General features: G+C 40.7%; 1 protein-coding gene across 2 annotated transcripts; it reads right to left on the bottom strand.

Moving 5' to 3' along the window:
• Nucleotides 1–3464: 3464 nt before the first annotated feature.
• Nucleotides 3465–16675, bottom strand: LOC131241275 (uncharacterized). Of its 2 annotated transcripts, none has more exons than XM_058240040.1 (3): nucleotides 15647–16675; nucleotides 4014–4146; nucleotides 3465–3921 (listed from the first exon to the last, which is right to left on the bottom strand). In XM_058240040.1, the coding sequence occupies exons 1-3, from the start codon at nucleotides 15802–15804 to the stop codon at nucleotides 3703–3705; spliced, it is 510 nt and encodes a 169-aa protein (XP_058096023.1). In that variant the 5' UTR covers nucleotides 15805–16675; the 3' UTR covers nucleotides 3465–3702. The 2 variants fall into 2 exon arrangements, with proteins under 2 accessions (XP_058096023.1, XP_058096024.1); XM_058240041.1 differs by having other exon boundaries at nucleotides 3465–3914.
• Nucleotides 16676–18306: the final 1631 nt, after the last annotated feature.

The following is an 18306-nucleotide window of genomic DNA, read 5'->3' as shown; positions in this document are numbered from 1 at the left end:
TGATATGCTACAGCATGCTGTCTTGCAGTGGGGTAAGCCACCGGCCACGACTCGTCCAGGTTGACTAGGGCCTGGTGTAGTTTGATGTGTCGTCACAAGTCAGCACTTAAAATATGGGTGACTCGGAACTGAGCAGGTCAGGCCCACTCAAGGAGTCTTAAAACCATGTCACCGACCTTTTCATTCTCTCTCTCTTGTCTTCTCTTTCTACGGGTGAGAGCATTTTGAACTGAGTCTTTTTCCACCCTTGTAATACAAGGGCCCTCCCCAATATCATGATTGATGTAGTGTACCATCTTTAAGAAACAAAAGTTATTGCTTTCTTGCGGATTGCCTGCGGATGGCTTTCTCACCTAGTTCATGCTCTGGTAAGTTAGGTGGGCCATAGCTGATTTATTTATTATTATTATTATTATTTTATTTTTATTGTTATCTTGTTAGTACACCCCACTGTCAGTTCACACTTCATTGTTAGCCACCCCCACTAGGGAAGGTATCTTTCACTCAGTCTACCGCTTGAGCTATGGATCAGGATGTGGGCCATAGCTGATTTGAGTTGTCACCATCCAAGTCAGTGGTGGTATATCATGGTTGATTTGAGTACTTAAAAATAAATAAATAAATAAAAAGGATTGATTTATGATGTACAGTGGGTCACGAATAATTTCATGGGTAGGATGGACCAGAAAAGGCTTGATTGGAGACAGAGATGATCCGGGCTGTTAGAACTTAAAATAGACATACCTCACAAACCAGAATTAGTTATTGAACGTAAAATATATGATTTTGGTATAGATTGAGCTACTTTGGCCACCCAACCCCACTACACTGGGTTGCGCAAGCTAGATTTTAGAGATAGACTTACTATTTCAGAGATGAAAAGTGCGCCCAACATGAGAAGTGCTTAGAATAATTTAGAGAACAACATGGTGAAGCTAAATAGTACACTTAATTTTTTTGGCCAAAAACCTTTTGCATTGGTTAGACATCACAATGGTGTATAAATAGTAAGTTTACTATTTATAGTAAGTTGTGAATTCTAAGAGTTTTAGTTGTAGTTTGGTTTTGAAATTTCTTCCATTACTTAGTATCCCTATTTAAAGGGTTGTCAACTCATTTATTTCATTTATCAATTAATTTTGAATTTTATAGAATTTATTTTCTATTTTCTTGTTCTTTTCCTTGTGGATTTGAGAAGACTTTGTGAGGAATCAGTGCTCAACCTCACGTCCTTCCCGCGTCAATATAACCCCGGTGATTTCACATGGTAACTGCGCATAAAACAAGTGTTGTACGTTATTTTGGTCCAATAGTGGCACGGTTAGCGATTCACGTGACAAAATTTTGAGAATTGTACTGCGTCGACTCAAAAAGGTACAGTTAAAAATATTAGTCATAAATACAAAAGTGTCAAAAGGTTAGAGAGGGATTCTTTCATTGGTTAATAGAGTTTAATGGGTTAAAAGTGGCAGCAGATTGCTTTACAAGTCCCTCCAATAGGATTATTGGACAAGTTACTTACCCATGGGTAAATGGTTATTCACCTGCTTAAAACTGTTGCCCATGTGCTGCCAACCATGTTCTTCCAGTGCTATATAAAATGTGAGTTAAGTGGACCCCACCATGATGATGTGATGATAAAAATAAAAATCGGTCCTATCCATTAGGTAGGACCCAAGGTCCAAGTTTAGGAGTAGGGCAAATATAATACATCCAAGCCTGGTCCAATTTTGGTGCATCCATACCGTCCATCTATTTTTCTGGATCAGGTTAGGCTTATGATCCCAAAAACAATACAGATCCGAAGCTCAGGTGGACCACACAACAGGGGGGGGGTGCGGGCACAAAAGTTTTTAATCAAGATAATATTTGTGTTTTCCCTTCATCTAGGTCCATGACATTATGAACAGTTTGGATGGCAAATAAACATTACAGTGGGTCTTAGGAAGGTTTTAACAGTGATGTCATTATCACGGCTGCTTCTTGTGGTGTGGCCCACTTCAGCCTTGGACCTGGCTCCTATTTGGGGTCATTCCTTAAAATGGATGCACAGCATGGACTAATACATACATCAATGTGAGCCCTGCAGAGGCCCTACCGAGAGAGAGAGAGAGAGAGAGAGAGAGAGAGAGAGATTTGGAAGTAGGGCTGTCAATGGCCAGGCCTAATCAAAATTTTAAGTAGGCCGGCACGAACAATTTTACGTTCGTGCATTCGTGTGCATTTGTGTGATTCTTTATTTCAAGATCGTCAATCAGACTAGCCAACCGGAACACGTGTATGAGAGATCCAAAGGGACAGCATACATGTCAGAGATCTGAGCCATTCATTAGGTAGTGCGCGCTATGAAGATGCCACATTACAAAGATCAGAGTAGTTGATTCATCAAGCGAGCTGCATATGCTTGTTGAATTTAGACCGTTGGATTTTTATTTATTTATTTTATAACCGCCCAAGCTTGACCTGCCTGGTCTGCAGACCAACATTATTTTCAGTGAATAACCTGGATCTCTAACCTGCGTGCCACCACCTCTCACGAGATGGGCTTTTGTGACAAACATCACAACTAAAGAAAAAAAAAAAAAAAAAAAACCTTAATGCTCTGGCAGAGTGATGGATCATACGCACACACGAAATTACTTTGTGCGGAGGTGCCATACAAGTGAAAATAAACTGTCCAAAATTTTATGGTAGCAAATGTTGATGTATCATCAACAAAAAATTAAGCTTAGTAGACAATCTGAGTATCAGATTGGTGGACATGTATTGGCCCGCTAAAAATGAAAATATTCAACGATCCTATTTCCACAAACAAGTGCCCAAAAATCAGAGGTTAGGATTGTCCAAACAAGGGCTCCACAATTAAATCAGTTTTATTCGAGTTAACATATGCTAGGTGTACAATTTCTGAGTGCCTGCATATGAATATCATACAACTCCAGAAGTAAACTCCATGTGACCATCAAGAGAATTTTGTTAGTAGGCAAAAGGTCGAACAAGCCCATCTGTTGAAAACTGGCTAGTCCCAAACTCAGAGCAGTTTTCAAATAGTTAGCTGACATGGAGTTTGGAACACTTCAAATTATGGCAGCTTGGTCAGTTTCTCACAAGTATCTCTCCATTGATCAGATGTGGGCCTCACAAGATGGTAACGGTGCAAATGGGAGGATTGCATGTAATTCATCTCCAATTTTAATGGCTGATTGGAGCAGATAAACCATCTCCAGTGTTTTCAGCCCTCCCCATTGTGTAACATACTTGTGGCACATGCATGATTATCCCAACGAGGAATTTGGGCCTAACCAAGAACCACTTTGATTGGACTACTTCAACCATCTGATAACAGATCTTTTCCCACCGAATGAGAGCTGTTACTGATTTTCATCTAAATGCCCCATTGAAGGCTAGGATCGACCAAACATTAGTTTTTCTTCTTCAGTTGACATTCTTTTCAGTAAAATCCTTAAATGACACCAGACACTACTTTCACATAGAAACTTAATGGGCCAGTTTTAAATAGCCACATTGGTACGTAATCTCAGACATCTATCAAGAGACAACTAGCTTAAATGGGCCACATGAATGATACCAAGTGGATTATCCTAATGGCCTGATAGAGGGGAAAAAAGGACGGGTAAAATAAAGATGGGAAAAGAAGTCCACAACTAACCGGGCCAAGTCCATTGGGTAGGATGGTTGGGATCATTTGATAAGTGGAATTCTCATATGCGGCCCCTTGTGTGGGAGAATGGAACCCACCCAACTGCAGTGGAATTCTGAAAGTTCTGTTCCAACCCACGTTCTGATGCTTTTAATTAAAGCCGGCCAATTGTCTCTGTGCATGTCTTGGGGTGTTTTCATGCAGGTTCGTAGAGACCCAACATGTGCCCATCGAGGCAACGGATGGCTGCAACCTGCAAGCTTGTTCGAGCCATCTAGAGCATCAGCTATCATTTTTGGTAGGTGGCAATGATGGATATTTATTGAAGAGATGCTGATGAGAAATGGCCTACCTTTCCATGAACTTCATGTTTGATGGAACCATCCAGCTCGGCACCTAACTCCATTAGCTTCGTTACAGTGCTATTAATGTCAGTCACTGTGAAAGATAGGAGCGAAGAGTACCCTTTCTGCATGACAATGTCACTGCCACGCCGGAATTAGCATTTGAGTTTAATCATTTCCAAAGTCAAAACTTCAGATATTGATACAAGGGTCTTTTTGGTGCCCACCTAAGGGTAAAATCGCCATATCAGGTGTCATGTAATCAATGACTGATGCCGATACGTCCCTGACAATATGTCCAATTTTTGGACGAAAACAGTGAAAAAAACCCCACCAAATGTAATGAAGCATGTTAATCAACATTTCTCAAATATGGGCTTTAAACAAGTGAATCAAAAGGTCATTGGTGAAACTCAGCCATATTGGTCAGCACCAAAATGGATACATATCGATTTCGGATGATATTTCAAGCATATATCATGGAGAAAATTTATTGCTGCTGGCTCCGAGCTTTCTGAACCATGAATTTGGGCAAAACCTGAAGAGCTCAAATGCAGATCTTTGATGGAATCAAAATCTGGATTGCAAAGTCAGATTTCAATCCATTGTCACACTCTGACCAAATTCCATGCAGACAGCATCCAGGACAGAAGCCCCGCCAACTGCAATTTTTGGCAGTATGCCAAGCTACCTAAATGTTCATCTCAAAAGTCTCATGAAGTATTTTCCAAAGTTCGTTGACTTGTGTTTCCATTGAAATGAACCAGTGGACCATGAATAAGCATTGAATGATCTGGTTAACACCTAGCGACATTAAATCCAAGAGTCCAAGTTCTCCGTTAGTGATTAACAGGGAACTTCATGCTGTGCACAGAGTTTGTAAATGTGGGACCCATGGTTTGGTGATCCAGATCAGTGAACCTGTGTCTTCCATCATCAATGGACCAAGCTCAGAAACTCTTCTCAATCAGACAACTCTAGCCCTTTTGTTTGTTGGCGTGGGAATGTGTGATTTAAGAAGGAGAAGATCCACATTCAAGGGAAAAGGAGCCAAAGATTGTAAAGCTAAGATCTTCCAATTTGGGAGACTGGATGTCTAGGCTTCTGTTTGTTGGCATGGGAATGCATGATTCGAGAAGAAGAAGATCCACATTCAAGGAGAGGAGGGCCAAATGTTGGATGGCTAGGATCTTCCAAATTGGGAGATTTGGGGGCATGGTCCATCCATGATGGGCCTGCCATATTAATGGCTTGGATAAGCCCATACACATGCAAACTTTGTGTGCAACAGAGAAGTTTCCTGTTAATTTCTACCAGAGCTCTAAAACCAAACTAGATAAATAGCAAAGCATTGACAGTCTTACACTCTTAAATCTAATTTATGCTTTTCTCCAAAGGTGACAGTCTTCATCTCTATTCTCTACTGACGTACTAGTTTAAATGTGGGCAGTTTCATGAGGTCATGGAAATGGAGTTACTTCTGTAGCCTATAGAAACATCCCAACTAAAACAGAGAAATATTTTTATGAAGAAACTCAATGCATGGAAATTAAAATTGAAAAGTAGAGAAAGCCATCCTAGTACGTGCGGGGCCTCTAAGTTGTGTGCGTTAGGTGGGCCCATAGCTGCCGTGGTCAAAGATAATCAGGCAGGTAAGATGTGTATGCAAAACGTGGGCCATTGGCAATTTGTTTAAACCGTCCATTGTTTGGGTTCATAGCCCACCTGATGAGTTGATCGACCTGTTTTACAGGCCACATCATCCGCAGTGGGGCCAAACTTATGCATTGCTCAGATGTCCGCCATATGCCAGGATGGCATGGTTCCATGTACAGGTGTGTGAAAGTTTATCAAACCTCTAAAAATACATTATATAAGCCAGAAAGCTAGCTACAAACTACAAAGAGTTCTGACTTGAACAATGGCCTGCAGACAATTTCAATTACTGTTTTCTTGAATGAAATACAATTAGCATTATAAAATTTAAAAACACAATTAGCATTTTTTCAAAAATTTCAAAGTAGGAAGAAAAAGGACAGACTAAACAGACCGACAAAAACAAATTATAGAAAAAAAAAATACTGTTTTTCATTAACGAAAATCATAAATATACTATGTGATTATATCTCGTCTACCTAAGCCTTTGGCACTGGTAGTGATGCCAACAATCAGTTTCAAGGTCAGGAAAGCCATAAAAGCTAGTGTAGCCACCCATCTTGTCTTTTCTTACTTGCATTATTCTTTTGTTGGTACCACACAGCTCATCATCACCATCATAATCTTTGAACCAGTTGTCAATTTTGAAACTGCAAAAATCTTCCTCACCAATATATCTAGTTTCAAACAGTCGCCTTTAATATCATCAATATGCCCTTTTCTTGGCAGTTTTCAGAAGAAAACCAATGATACAACCATTTGAGTAGTCTAAGCTAAACTATCACATTATATTGTTGTTGACCCCAAAGGAATTGTAGTTTTTGGAAAGTACTTTACAATTACTTCATAAAATTTTTTTTGCCACCATTCCCTTCTACTTCTACGTTTTCCAGCCACATCTACAATGACATGAGAAAGGCAAGGAATAACAGATGATAGACTGACCATTAGAAGGAAAACTAATCATCGATGCACCACCAGTAGGGCTGCAACTTCCGTTCAGGTCAACGAACCCGACTGACCAAGTCTTCGCCAATCCTACACATGACGCACATATTGGGAAAGACCATCCTCTGTTTCTTTAGATTATATAGAGTAAGAATCACATTTGCCAAACGCTTTGACCTTAGGGGATAGGGGCTTTCCACACCCAAGCACATGGTGGACCTGTACCATCCCCTTGCCGTCAACACCAAGAAAAAAGTACTTGTCCAAGAAGATGCCATTAGCAGACCAAAACTCCGTACTTCCTTGCCATTGATGAAGATTGATATCCTTGTCTTGCAACTTTCTTAGAAGATTAGTGAAAAGACCAATTACCCATTGAAAATCTTTATCCTCATCCTGATATTCCACACAATAGCTCCCCCCCCCCCCCGACCTCGATGCAATCTTGAATCTTTGCATCATTCAAAATAAAATAAAATGTCAATAGCTAGGTCATAATTCCTGGGAAGATGCCACTAAAGGTTCATCATCTAACCAAGCGTCCTTCTAGATCAAATTATGTTGGCTTTAAGAACTAGAAACCATATGGCTTGGGTCATGCCTCAATCTGTAAACTCATTGGTATGGGCATGGCACGGGTGTAGGAGTTGGAGGGAGGGACAAGGTCTCTTGGAGGATGCTTATTATGGCAGTGTTTTGGGTCATTTGGGGGGCAAGGAATGGGCGGTGTTTTCGTAATCGGCAGGAAGGAGTGGGTGAGGTTATAAGTAAATTTGATTGTCTTCTATCTGATTGGGTGGGAAATGTTTAGTTTTTTTTTTTTTTTTTAGTTTCAGCTGTCCTTTCTCTGGGTGCTAGCTTTTGATTGTATTCTTTTCTCGCTTTCACGAGCTTTCTAGTACAGTGTTGCTACCTCTCAAAAAAAAAAAAAAAAAAAAAAAGGAAAAAAACTAAAACTAGAAACCATATGCCCTTTTCAAACTACTTCCCTATGATGTTTGGTATGCCCTCATTCTCATTCTCTTGTCACTTCTCTGCCTTGCTAATATGTCTGGAAACCATCCTACCACCGACGATGAGAATGATAATTGGGGCATACTCTTCTACCAAACAACGAGCCTGGAAACCATCCTACCACCAACGAGTCATATACTCTTCTACTATGATGTCCCTCTATAATGCCTTTGGCTCTTCCCCGAGTCTCCACTACCACTTCCCCAACAATGCCCAATGCCTTTTCTCTCACATTCCCAATCTCGAGAAGACCCTCCCTTACAGGTTTTTGAACCTTATTCCAATTAACTAGATGGAACTTGGTCGATAATATATTAAAGAGAAAAGGAACAAAAAACACAAGACTGCTGAGATAGTAGAACCGAGCAACCTACAGATCTAAGAAAGAAAGATTATAATCTTTTAACCCCAATACATTAACCACCCATTCGAAAATCAATTTTTTAGCAAATGACCCCACTGATTTAGCCGTGGACTGAGAGTCGTTAAAGCATCTTTCATTCCTTTCCTTCCAAACCGCCCACCAAATAGCCATTCTCCATATACGGGTTTTGACTTTACCCATATTAAAACCATGCCAAGCTGCTAGCAAAGACGAAGTAGAGTCCGGGAAGCAACCGAAGATGTTGAATCTAGACAAAAAATCCCACCAAATCTGATTAATAAAGGGGCATTGGACGAACAAGTGATCCATAGACTCCTCACTTCTCATGCAGCAGAGACAAATGTTAACAAGCTGCATCCCTCTCTTCCTGAGATTATCGATCATAAGGATTCGGTTCATAGCTGTCAGCCATCCAAAGGAGATGAATTTAGGGGGGGCAGCATATTTCCAAACGAACGGAAAAGCCTGCATCGATGAGATAGGAGAGGGGACAAGAACAAAGTATAACGATTTGACAGAAAAGGTGCAAGACTTATCTCTTTTCCAAATTAGCTTGTCTGGGGAAGATTGAACCAGGGCCACATCAGATAAACAATGAAGCAGATCCACATATTTCTCAACCTCCTGATCGTGAAGATTTCTGACACAATTAATTTCCCAAATACCCCCAGCAACTGTTTGAGAGTAGTAGCTAGCTATCATACTGTCTTTATCCGCTGCAATACAGTAGATATTAGGAAATCTAGCTCTCAGGGTGTGATCTCCCAACCAATGATCTTCCCATAATCTAACCTTCAACCCATTTCTAGGATCAAAGCCTATATTATCAATGACAGCCATTTTAAAAAGGAGAATTCCTCTCCATACATATGAGGCCCTACAGACGGAATTGTCCTTGGTCCATCATCTACCAGGAGACAAACCATATTTGCCTTTGACGATGATGCTCCACAATGCTTCTGATTCCTTACCCAACCTCTAGGACCACTTACCTAAAAGAGCCGAATTCATAATATTTAGGTTTTTTATACTAGCACCCCCATTCTGATAGTGACGACACACCTCCTTCCAATCCATAAGATGAAATTTCTTATGATTGTCCTTCCCACACCAAAGGAAGTTTCGTCTGAGATTATCAATACGTTTTAGGATTGAGGCCGGGCATCGATATAGGGACATGAAGTAAACTGGAAGGTTAGACAGCGCAACTTTTATGAGGGTGATCCTGCCCCCAATTGAAAGATATCAACATTTCCATCTTGTAAGTTTCTTTTGGATTTTTTCCACAATTTTTTCCCACATCATAATCGGAGGAGGTCCTATTGCAAGAGGGAGACCGACGAAACTCGTGGGAAAGGAAGCCGCGGAGGAGCCAAGGATATCATTGTAGGCAGAGAGATCCGGATCCAACACATTCACCCTATATACTTTGGATTTGGCCATGTTGATTTTCAAGCCCAACATGCCTCAAAGCATATTAAAGTGGTGTGCAGGTTATGAATGGACTCAGAGTCAACTTCAACCATGATGAGAGTATCATCAGCAAATTGAATATGAGAAATAGCAATGTTGTCAAATCGCATATGCCATGGCATATTTTTTATAAAATAATAAAAATGAAAAAAATCTATAAAAAAAAAAGAAAAAACTTGACTAATTAGTACACATGATTGGATTGAGTTATTTTACTTATTTCATTATAGTTTGAGTGTTTCATTAAGTTATATATTTAATTACTTATATTATATTATATAAATTTTAACAAAACAATCAAGCTACATTAAAAGAGAACTAATTATTATAAACTTCGAGCAAAGAAATTTTACTGATAAATGGATAACTTGAAACAACTTACAAGTTATAACTTACAACTTAATTTACAAAAGTAAGCACAACTTATAAAATACAAAAAATAAACATACTTGAAGTAATTGTAGAGAGATTACAGTAAGAGAGAGAGTAATAGATTTAGAGCTTTGGAGTAGAGAATAGTGAAAATGGAGGGGATATGAGTGCCAATTTATAGGTAAAAGTTCTCCAAATTGAAAAAATAAAAAATAAAAAAATTGCTTCCACTCTGATTATTAGGAAATATGCGATCGCATATTTATCGCATATAAAAGTATGCCATGGCATGCTTACCAGGATCCCATATGTCATCATGGCATATGCGATTCGATCCATAGTATGCGCATATGCGATCGCATTTGACAACAATGGGAAATAGGACTATAGGAGTGACCACACTAGGTATCGATATGCCTTTGAAAAAACCTGCACTCTGCCCCCTAAGAATCATCTGAGATAGGGTTTCTCCAATCAGGAGGAAGCGGAGAGGGGATAGGGGATCACCTTAACATAATCCTCTTGAGCCAAGAAAGAAGCCTTTGGGAACACCATTTAGGAGGATAGAAAAGTGAGTCGATTCCACACACAACTTGATCCATCTTCTCCATCTGTCTCCAAAACCCAAGCGAAGTAGCATATATTGCAGAACCAATCAACATGATCGTACGCCTTTTCAATATCCAGCTTGTAGAAGATGGATTACTTTCCAGACCTGTGGCAAGAGTGAAGGCATTCGTTGGCAATCAAAGCACCGTCGATAATCTACCTACCCTTTATGAATGCATTCTGATATTTAGAAATAAGCTTCCCCATGACTGACAACAGTCTAATAGACAGGATTTTAGCCAGAATTTTTTAAGGGCCTCCAACGAGACTAATAGGCCTGAAGTCTGATAGAGATGAAGCACCAGCAACTTTGGGGATCAGAGTAACGAAGGAGGCTTTGAGACTTTTCGATAGTTTTCCCCTATCATGAAACTCGAAAAGGAAGTTCATGATGTCTGATCTAATCGTTTCCCAGAAAACTTGAAAGAATATCATTGGAAATCCATCAGGACCTGGAGACTTGTCTCCCGTCAGAGCGAATATAGCAGCTTTAGTTTCTTCTTCAGAGAATGGAGCCTCCAGCAGATCAGCCTCCGATCTTACAATGGCTGAGAAGGCAATCCCGTCGAGACGAGGTCTAGCCCATCCTTCAAAAGAGAGAATGGTCCTAAAATGTTCAATCGCACAATCAGCGATCTCACCTTTATCTTCGATCAGTCTTCCCTCTACTATGATGCTACGGATGGCTTTGACACGAGCTTTCATATTAGCAATGTTATGAAAGTATTTAGTATTTCTATCACCCTCTGCTAACCACTTCACTCCTGATTTAACCTTCCATGATATTTCGTCTTCCAAGGCTCTGGACGATAAAGACTGGATAATTTGAATCCACCTAGACAAAGTTCCTAACGGAATCACTTCACCGGCACTAGACACATCGATCTGCTGCAATTCTTCGAAAAGGGCCTCTGATTCCTTCTCTCTTTCCAGGAGATCTTTCTCCCTCCAACCTTTTAATTTATCTTTGAGGAGCCTAAGTTTACACATCAGCCTATGACCAGCAAAGCCTTCCACCTAAAACGAACCCCACCACTCCACGACTTAATGCTGGAATCCTTCAATTTTGAGCCAAGCAGGATTAAATTTAAATGGCTTAGACCCCAATTAACTTCTTCCATAGAGAGCATGATAGGACAATGATCAAATGTTGTTCTGGGGAGGGCAATCTGGCAAATCGAGAGGAACACCTCCAACCACTCAGTAGATAGAAGAAACCTATCTAATCTCGATTTAATAGGTGATCTGCGACCGTTAGACCATGTGAAAGAGGCTCCAGACAATGGCAGATCAACGAGCTCCTGCGCTTGGATCCAGTTAGAGAAAGCTTCCATAGGAGAGGAAGTTCTCCTAGGGCAAGAATGTTCCTCAGGGAAACGAATGACATTGAAGTCTCCCACAATACAGTAAGGTCTTGGAAATGACTGTCTAGCATTAGTCAGTTCATTCCAAAAGGAAGGCCTGAAAGAGTCTTCATTAGGACCATAGACAGTAACAATGTTACAGCAAAAGTTAGAAGATTTATCTTGAAGAATAACAGCAACCGAGAATTCCCCAGTGAAAGAGGACTGCAAGTCCCAATTGGAGGATTTCCAGGTGACGATAATTCCTCCCGAAGATCCCACAGCATTCAGGGTCACACGACGGACATCTTTATCTCTCCAAATCGACGCCAAAAGTCTATCAGAGAATTGAGGAACTTTAGTTTCCTGAAGACAGACAATATTCGAGTTCTTTCCTCTCTTTTGATAAGAAATTCCTTTAAAGCCGCTCAATTTTGCAAGCTACAGCCGCAAGAGAGGAAATAGACCGTAAAGTTTGGGAGTGTGGCCTTAATGAGAGTAATTCTTCCCACAAACAAAAGGTAAGGCCTTTTTCATCTAGCTAACTTCTTTTGTGTTCTTTCAATAATTGGATTCCTACTAACTTTCTTTGTGTTCTTTCAATAATTGGATTCATATTAACTTTCTTTGTGTTCTTTCAAATTTTTATTTTATTTTTTTATTTTAATACACGCACACACACGCCCCACGCACTCATGCCATAGTGAGATTTCACAACCTATGGATGCTCGAACCCTTGACTGGGTGTTCTTTCAATAATTGGATTCCAAAAATAGGCAGTGTTCGGTTTGCCTCTAACAGGTGGCCCCAAATATGTACATGAAAGCTCCATATGCTTGCACCCCATCCTGCTTGTCAAAAACTTTCATTTCTCTACAACCATCCCTGTTAGAGCACATTTTCTAAGTTTCAACCGAAGGCACAATCCTACTTCAAAACATATAAGGATGCTTTTTAGATTATTGACCTATTCCATCGACACCTCCAATAACAAAACACTGTCATCTATAAACTGAAAGTGTGGAATTTCCAATCTTAAACTGTTTAATTAATCCAATGGCTGATACCCAATTCATAGGCAGACTTAAATGTTCTACCACTATGGAGAAGAGAAGGCTGAAATGGATCTCCCTGTCTAAAACATGCACCCGGAAAAAAAAAAAAAACCCCCCATTTCACCAAAATCGAGAAATAACCCATGAAAATGCATTATGGAATCCACCCTATTCATTTCTCTTCAAATCCCATCCTTCTCAAAGCAGGCACCAAAAACAACCAATCAACATGATATTAAGGAATACTTTTTAAATCGAAGGATGGAAATCTGAGGATCCTTGGAAATTGAGTTTGTTTTCACGGTTATGTTCCCAAACATCGCCCCAAGATCTTAAATTAGGACCAATTAGCTAGTTACATGGCTTGATATAGAATATTGTTTGCGTCCATCTCTGCACCATCTAGAGTTTCACTATTTGAAGAATCCAAGCCCAAATTTCACGGAGAATCCTCCAATTTAAACATCATTTCGACCTTGTTATAATTATTTTATTCATCATCATATATGCCTTATCCCAATTAATTGGGGTTGGCTCCAGAAATCCTGTTCCTTCATTCCACTCTAGCAAGGGTCATAGCTTCAGTTAGAACACAGCTCATCAAGTCTTTTCTTACTACCTCTATCCACGTCAATTTAGGTCTTCCCTTGGCCCTTTTAGAGCCCTCTACTTGCATCAACTCACTCCTAACCAGTGCTGTTATAATTATTTTAGTGTAAGACAAATTATTGATGAAAATGAGGAATGCTCAACATAACGTCGAAGGGTTATCCTCAAATCCCAACTACAATTTAAGATGCAAGAAAAATCTCGAAAATCCTCAATCTAATTAGTTGATCTCCATGAATAATCCCCTATAAAACTCACAATGTAGAGGAATCCCCATAAGTCATGACAGGCCTTGAGAAAATACAGAAAATCTCCTTAACATCCGTCTGTAGCATAAATTTAAACAGTGGTTACAGAGTGCGACTCGCCAAGGGACTGGAACTAGTGTGACTCACCGCATATCAATTTGTATCATTCTATTTCAATTGGTTTCCGCCCAGTTTCAGTCTGGTGACTCGTATCTTTTCTGACTGAAGTAAACACAAGATACCGAGTCCTATCAGATGATTTTAAAAAAATTTTAAAAAAATCATTGTCCATAAAGCGCTAATCTTTGCCTCATCAAGATACCAAGTCCTATCGGATGAATTTTTTTAAATCATGGTCCATACAGTGCCAATCTTTGTATCATCTTTGGCTGAAATCAACGCAAGATACCGAGTCCTATCAGATGTGTGTGTGTGTGTGTGTGTGTGTGTGTGTGTGTATCATGGTCCATAAAGCACTAATCTTTGTGTAGCTTTGACGCACAATGCCCTCATCACCATGAACGACAAGCCACATGCGTTGGGCATGAGTTACCAATAGAATTACCGTTGGAGTTAAGTTTGATATCCTAAGAGGAGAAGGAGAAGCCACCTTGCATAAGTGGTAGGCTGACTCCTATTGACAGACTTAATTACACGATCCTTCTAACCAGGTGTCGCTCCTCCTTCAACTTGCGCTCTCACTCCCTCTTCTTAGATGTTTATATGCTCTAACTGATGCTTCCCCAATCCTGAACCCGAATTCATCAGCAAAGTGCAAGTAAACGATAAACACTTCCAAGGACCACCCTAAGCTACTAATGAACACGAAACTCTTTAAACACCAAAGCCCAAGAGATGATGCAACCTTGTGACAATATTTTTCAAATTTTCCCTTTTCTTGACAGGTAGCACTTTTCATTTTTGTTGAGAAATTTCCTATTAGTTATCATTTAGTTGCACCCTATTTACACTAAACCAGCTAGCAATACAAAGTAATCCTTCTTCACATAATAAATGGGAACTTTATCGCAACGTACCACATAATACGCTCTCTGTATTTGGATGCACTATCGAATTGAATTGTGACAACTAACCTAACAAAGTTGAAACAACGAAGTTGTCATAACCTTAGCACTAATATCAAAGGACTGAGTTCAAAATTGATTACATTACTTACAAGTTGGAGTTGAAAGGTCGACTGCTTTCCTCATTATCATTACTAGGAAAAGAGATTGCAACAACTTGGTCATTTCCACTTGTTTAAACTGGCTGCCGGAAATTTAATTTACTTGTGCATCCAAACACAGACTTGTCCCTATTTGGTTGCCGCTACAAAATGAGTTCATTTCAAATACCAGTATTCAGATCCTTGTATGTTAATATATTCCAATGCAAATTCATTGTGCCAGAAGATATTGCATGGTATATGAAATGCATCATTATGAATTCACTCAGCAATGTGATGTGTTCAATGCAGTTACAAGAATTACAAGGCTAAAAGTAAGCATTGGAATGATGTGGGAATCAGAACTATCTGCAAAGAATCATGTGCTAAGATTAAGGGTGCTAAATGAAAATTAAACTACAAATAAGTTAATAATCAACACAACAACCCCCACCCCCCCCCCCCCCCAAAAAAAAAAAAAAAAATGCCAATAAACATCTTCGACAAAAAACATAGAACGGCTAACAATCGAAACGCACCAAAAGTAAGAGAGTGAGTTCAGGAAAATGAAAGACCCATCTCAAATTCCAATCTGTACCAAATGGGGTTCAGTTCATATATACGATAAATCATTCCTCCAAACAGAAATCACATCTATCTCTCTCTCTCAATCATATGTAAATAGATTATCTTCCTCAAACACAGATAATGAAAGAATAAGAGAGAATAAATTAAAAAGAAAACGAGTAGAGAAGGGAAGGCACCTGCTTGATTGCATAAGGGCCAGCTTCAACGGACCGGATTGAAGCTCAGCCCACCTAAGGGTACAAACGTTGACGCTGAAATCGAGGCCTTCCGAGTAGAAACGAGCGGCTCTCGGGACATCTTTGTGGAGTTGAAGAACCCATCTGAAAGAGGCCATCTTACTGCAGAACTGCACTTCTCAGAGTTGTGCTACGCCCGCACGCACCAATAGCGAAATCTGTCTTGGACATTCAAATCCCTTGTATCGTTTTCATCGGACAACGGAATCCTGATTGTATTTATCTCCTTAGGAATGAATAGGAAGCAAACATTTTCGCAGATACTGCGTTCCAACCAAATGCGAAGGGCGCTTTTCTACTTTCTTCCCTCCTTCCTTTCTCCGTTTTGGAGGCGGATTTCCTGCGAAAGCCTTTCGCAGGAAGTTCCTGCGCAAGGATGCTGTGTGGGGCCACCACCATGTTTTTGGGAAATGTACTCCGTTCATCCGTTTGGTGAGCTCATTTTAGGAAAAGCGACCAAAAACGAAGTGGATCCAAAACTAAAGTGGGCCACACGAGACGGAAAATTGGGGAAAGAAATACCTACCGTTGAAACCTTCCTGGCTCCACCTTGATGTTTATTTGCCATCCAAACCGTTTATAAGGTTATTAACACAGGAATGAAGTGAAAATACAAAAACCTCCGAACTCATATGGTGGCTCGACAGCGACCCCAGGTTATATGTGAATTTAGAGCTGGGCATCGAGTCGAGTCGGACAGAGTTAGTGTTGACCCGACTAGATCCAGTTTTGAAATAGGCCTTGCCCGAACTGGATCCGACTCGGTACGAAGTCCGGCATGCCTAACCTAATCCAACTCTGGGTTTGTCCTGGACTGATCCGGACAGTCCAACCCGGTCAGAAGTACCGAGTTGGGTCGAGTTGGCACCAAGTCGGATCGAAAGATGAGAGAGAGAGAGAGAGAGGAGGAGGAGGGAGGTGGTGGGTGGCTGTCGAGCTTCAAAGAGAAGGAGGATGAGGGAGGGAGAGAGAGAGTTTGGGATCCGGTTGGAGTTGGGTGCGGGTAGGGTTATAGATAATTAGAACTTTTCATTAGGTCGAGATGTGTGGGCCCGACCGTGATGTGTGTCGAACATCTACTTCATCAGTCAGATGCACCATTTCATGGTGGGCCACAGGCTTTTTAATCAAGTGAATTCATGACTTGGGTGGGACACTACATACAAACAGTTGAGAGGGGTTACCCTCCCATTAAAACATTCATAATCATTTATTGGGCCCAAAGAGATGTGGTTCACAAATCCAGCCCATCCGTTGTGTGTCCCACTTGGATGAGGGGTAAGAGCAAGTTTCAGCCACCTCCAAAACTCAGGTGGGCCCTACCAAGTGCTTTTATGTGTTTTAGGGATGTCTTCATATAGTTTTAGATGGTATGGTCCACATCTGATTTTTGGCATATCACATAAACTAAATGGGACCCATCAAATGCATGGTGTTGATGTTCAACATATATTAGGGTGGGGCCCACACATCTTGACCTCATGGAAAGTTCCCATGAGATCAACCTCGTAGTACCATTTCCTTCTTTCTTTCTCAACACACGTACACGTTAGCTAAGTCTCATCGGATTGAGTTTCGGGTTGTTGAGTTACTGGGTAAATCAGACTCGGCTTGATTTGAGTTCGGATTGCACAAAGCTTATTCAAACCGGCTCACTCAATCAGTTTGGGCCGAGTTGGGTTTGAATGAATCGGACGAGTCAAGTCAGCCTAGTGAAGTCGTCCCGTGCCCAACTCTAGATGTGATACTTTGGGTGTTAATCGGCGGTATGACAAGCTTTGTCCAAGCCTGGCCCACAATTTTCAACATTGGCCCAATCCCAACCCAATATTGCACATCAATTACTATAAACAGTACGCTAATATACGCATTTGCATTTTTTATTAATATATAATTGGTTTTTAGTGGGATTAGGGTACGGGATGGGATATACCCAAACCCGGCCCATTTATGACCCGGGCTCAGGAAATCATGGGGTGCACCCGGGCCATTAGTACTCCTCTTGCTTTTGAATATAGCCACACCATGATCAACGCTCCGATCATCAGCATGTGTTTTGCCAGCTGCCTGATAAGCATTCTCCTTTGCGTAGGGAACAACTGAAATATATTCGACCTACCCAAGTTTTTGTTTTTCTTAAGGTTGCATTGGGTTGCACTAAATACCATGATATTTCATGATGAATTAATCTAAGATGGTGCAAAATTCCCTGATATTTCATGGAATTTGGGGCAACTAAACACCTATTCTCTCTGGAAATCTGTGGGACTGTTGAATTAGTGGGCCCACATGCTTCCATTCAAGGAATTTTGGATAGCCAGTGGACACATGGCACATGATAGGGACCATCCTGTTATGGGAAGATCAGAGATGACGCAGCTCCAGCGGAGAGTAATCCAGAGCCGACTCAGAGCATAAGACAGCTTGGAATCGAGTGTAGGCTAGGCTTGGACCCCCAATCCGATTGTTGTTGTGCACTTACTCCGAGCTTCCGAACGGAAACCGTTGACTTAGGATTCAGGGCGGGATCTCGAAATGATCCGAGGTTGATGTATTAGGCTCGGAGTGATTCGACGCCGAGGTAGTCGGTTTGGGACCTG

This window comes from Magnolia sinica, chromosome 3 (genome assembly GCF_029962835.1).
Source record: "Magnolia sinica isolate HGM2019 chromosome 3, MsV1, whole genome shotgun sequence".
NCBI lineage: Eukaryota > Viridiplantae > Streptophyta > Magnoliopsida > Magnoliales > Magnoliaceae > Magnolia > Magnolia sinica.
The sequence above is the reverse complement of the archived record's forward strand: the minus strand, read 5'-3'. Positions and strand labels throughout refer to the sequence as shown.

Bases quoted from the DNA above. Each gene is read 5' to 3' on its own strand.
- LOC131241275 (XM_058240040.1), bottom strand. From the start codon at position 15,804: ATGGCCTCTTTCAGATGGGTTCTTCAACTCCACAAAGATGTCCCGAGA. The intron at 4,147-15,646 runs GTGCCTTCCCTT...CCGGCGTGGCAG, and splicing joins GCCCTTATGCAATCAAGCAG to TGACATTGTCATGCAGAAAG. The intron at 3,922-4,013 runs GTAGGCCATTTC...GGCTCGAACAAG, and splicing joins AACATGAAGTTCATGGAAAG to CTTGCAGGTTGCAGCCATCC.